Source organism: Austrofundulus limnaeus, unplaced genomic scaffold (genome assembly GCF_001266775.1).
Source record: "Austrofundulus limnaeus strain Quisiro unplaced genomic scaffold, Austrofundulus_limnaeus-1.0 Scaffold993, whole genome shotgun sequence".
Classification (NCBI taxonomy): domain Eukaryota; kingdom Metazoa; phylum Chordata; class Actinopteri; order Cyprinodontiformes; family Rivulidae; genus Austrofundulus; species Austrofundulus limnaeus.
In genome coordinates, this window is record NW_013953395.1 from 21,108 (window position 1) to 25,103 (window position 3,996).

The window sequence follows — 3,996 nt, forward strand, 5'->3', positions numbered from 1 at the left end:
TAAATAGTGAAGTTAAATGTTGAAGTTTACATTTAACAGCCTTTGCTGTTGTCCTCGCTCTTGTTATGACATCATCACCCCGAGACAAATGTCATCACTAGTCGCTGCTAACACTTCTAATGTTTCTAATGCTGCTAATGGTAGTTTTTAGATGAGCCTATCTACATTCAAAATGTGTTTATTAAAATACAAAATGCCTGTGGCAGTTTGGAGGGCAGCTTGGACACCAAGCGCAACTTTTGATGTTACGTAGGGAAGGGTTTGCAGCATTAGCCGAGGTAATGGTGTCTCAGGATGATGACATCCTAACATGAGCAAGCATTAACAGCACAGGCCGTGTTCCATTTTGAATTACTTAAATGTTAACTTTAACATTTAAGATTTAACTTTTATATTTAGATTTAGGATTTAATTTGTATGCATATTTTCAACATTTAAAGGTAACATTCAGTTTAAAAAAACAATAGCTTAACAGTGAGTTGAATAACAAGAAAATGTCAGTGGAATGTATATTTTTTTAACATTTGGAAAGTGAGCTAAATAATGTGTGAGTGGCATTAACGTTTTATTTTACACTTGCCTCTCACAGGTGCATCAAACGGCAACAATGTGTTTGTGGAGCATATTCTAGATGAACAAAGGAGTAGCTGATGCAGCATCCCATATGCTGCACTTTGTCACCTTGTTTATTCTTATGGTTAACCAGAGTTTGGGGTAAAATCAATGCGGCCACCCCTCTGGAGAAGACCTGCAGTTGCTCCAAACCACCGCTGGGTTTGTAACTTGACGCCTTGACGGTGCGGCGCAGTTTGCCATGGTTTCACCCTCGGAAAGCCCATTTAAAAAGGAAAGGGGGATGAGTCCGAGGCTCCTGGTTCAGTAACCTCCTCTTCGAAGAGCCCTTTTTTCACCGGCTGTAGGTCAGCTCATTCAGGATTGGCATAAATGAATGAAACGCAAGGGAATATCGTCAGACAAGCGCGCAGGGAAACTCTCTGTCAAACAAGACGGCCAGGAGGGATCCATGTCGGGCTTGACAGGCGAATCAACATGATTTCCTCCCTCTGGAACTTCATCTCGAGATTGTCAAATGCGTAAAACGGCTCCCCGGTGTTTTCTGTGCACCCCAACCTTCGCAAAAGGAAGTCACGCTGTGATTAACGGATCAGGTTTTTGACTGGCAGGACAAATGAATACAAATGAATTTAGGCACCCGAAAGAGAGACTGCAGAACCTCTCATCTAGATACAAAGTAAGTAACATTTCCTGTTGAATCCGTGTACTCGGGATGCTTACCTGTGTTGTGCCGGCTGGAGGAGGAGGGATGTCCACATGGGGGACCTCGGGGTCCGCTGGGGCCATGACACTTTTGTGGCAGTTCATTTAGGTAGCCAATTTAAACCTGATTATTTAAATCATTTCCACTTAAAATAAAAAAAATATATTAAATTTTGTTCAATGTTTTCCAAACTTTGAGTTCTTGGATTGAACCAGGACGCATTGTGATGCTTTTTAGCGAGCAGTATTAGTATGCAGGAGCGTTGCCAAACGGACTCACATGACAAACAAAGCCTTCATGAGCCATAAAGTTTAATGAGAAACCCATTATCATCCCCTGTGTTTGTTTATCGGATTTTAGAATGCTCGTTGCACTTTATTTGTTTGTTTGTTTGTTTTGTTTTTTGTTTAATTTTGCCTTTTACGCATGGCACGGCCACTTTTACGCATTGTCGTCAGAGGATTTGGTGCTTTAATAAGGTGTCATTAAGTGCTTTAATATATTAAAGGGGGGGTCAGCAACTGAAACGACATGTTACTTTAGACAAAATGGAGATGTTTGTAGTAGTTTACAGCAGATATATTCAAACCATCTGATCAAAAATATCACTTGCTTTTAATAAAGGGTTTTAATACAACACCCGAAGTTGCTTAAGTTACACTGGCAATTCATTCATTCATTCATTCATTCATTCATTCATTCATTCATTCATTACTTAAACTTTTGTTTTGGTGGCACATCTAATTCAGTAAATAGACAGTGGCCTAATTATCTTAGAAACATTCACTTCTATACATTCTTTAAAAATATGTTGAGAGTTCAATAATCACATCTACCTGCTTAAGTCTTAATTTTTAGCAGTTTTCTCATGGCTTTATATATTAGTTTAAGATGGTGAATGGTACCTGAGGTTAGATACAGGTAGTCATTCCCCACACGCCCACATGGTGTCGCTGTTTATGTGTCGCTCTTGATTTGTCACAGGTAATTTATTTATTTGTTCATTTATTTATTTACCGTTCTTTAACCAGGCAAGTCCTGTTGAGATCTCAGATCTCTTTTTTCAAGGGAGGCCTGGGCCTGAAGGCAACCTGTTGTAATGAAGTTGGTGGAAATGAGCTGAAACAATCTGACATTTATATATTTATATACATGCAATAGATTGCTTATGAAAATAACTCTAAAATGTGATGATAACAAAAACCCTTAAATTGACCCACTATGAACGACCCATTCTTGTTATCATTTCCAATCCTACTTTCCAGCCTGTGCATCCGCAGACTTTTCTGCCTCATTAGCAGAACTAGTTTAGAAATCGGTCAGCACAGAGAGCAGATGATGGACGTGTGAGTGCAAAGTTGGTGTGTGTAGACACTCTTCTCTGCATCAGCCTCCATCAGTGTCATCTCATCCATAGGAATTTTCCGCTCTGTGTGTGTGTGTGTATATGTTCAAGGGGGCAGGTTCTCCTTTTGGGAGACCTTTGCAGGGAATCAGTGCGTAGTCTAAACATGTGAACAGAAATGGAAACTATACACTGGGTTCTCTGTGCATATACCCTGCAGCCACCCCCAACCCAACAAGCCAAGCTTTAACTGGCTCCTGGATTACAGACAAAGTGTGTGTCAAGACATTACTTTATAATCCCTTAAACCCCATAACTCATCCTCCTTTTGGGCTTATTGTTCGGTTTGAACATTTTCAAACTTGTTTCCGATCCTTTTGTATCTGCTCCTCGATCACATTTGTGTGAAATGCGAGTTCAGAGCCCCACAGCACAAAATCTTCTGTGTGGTTTAGTGGATAATTTAAAGAGCCATTGTTCATCCCGTCTGCATTTTGTCCACTCAGCGTTTGAGTAGAATTCCCTCAGGGAGTCGCGTCATAGCTCACAGTTGCAGGAAGAAAACCACAGCAGTCTGAATGTTCATGCGCCAGCCCTTCTGATTTACGTGCAAAAATAAAATGAAAAAGAAAATCCTCAGCACAATCACTCAATGGAAGAAAAACTCCTACCTGTCAAATTCACTTCAAAAGCATCCTTATGTAAACCCAAACAAGCTACCAGGGATGCGTACTGGTAAAAGCCAAAGGAAACAGCACTGTTTCCTGGAAAATTAATTCCAGTTTCCACAGATGCAACCCACCCGAGGAACAGAAAGAAAGCTGTCTTGCTTTCAGCAATAACCATAGCATTCATGACTCATTTTCAGAGCATGGATTTCTCCTCAGTTGATAAGATGCTGAATCAGACTGTAATCACCTAGGAGTCTGGGAGAAACACACACACACACACATCCTGTGTAACCACAGCCAGCTGTGAGTGGAAATGACTGTGATGAAGCTTTATTAGCATCTCGGAGCTGGAAGGGCCTGAGACACAGACACCACAAACATGCATGTTTGCTCACACGCGCTCTGATTATAATCATTCAGCTCTGTACTAGATGCTGCCATTCTTTGAAGCTAAAGCGTACGATCCTTTTGAACCAGCTTATCAGCTGTGTCTTTGCCCAAACGACCGTGCAGGTAAATATATTTACGCAAGAGTTACTTTCTTCCACCTTTTTGTTGGAACCCATGTCTGCCTCCCTGTGGCCTCTCAGGCACAGCTGCGATACACATTTCCTCCTCCAGTGTGTGCGCAACCATGTGTGTCTGGATGACATCCAGCCGTAAACAGTAGCCCCCCCGCCTGTCACCAGATCCCCTCCTAT

General features: G+C 41.4%; 1 protein-coding gene across 1 annotated transcript in view; it reads left to right on the forward strand.

Annotated features, from left to right (window-relative positions):
* Nucleotides 1-773: 773 nt before the first annotated feature.
* LOC106533657 (collagen alpha-1(XXVII) chain A) overlaps nucleotides 774-3,996 on the forward strand; it is a gene marked incomplete at its 3' end in the record, with an annotated part of 69,880 nt that continues 66,657 nt past the window's right edge. Inside the window, 1 exon segment of the mRNA XM_014030063.1 lies at nucleotides 774-1,252. Within this exon segment, the coding sequence (XP_013885517.1) occupies nucleotides 1,200-1,252 (53 nt within the window).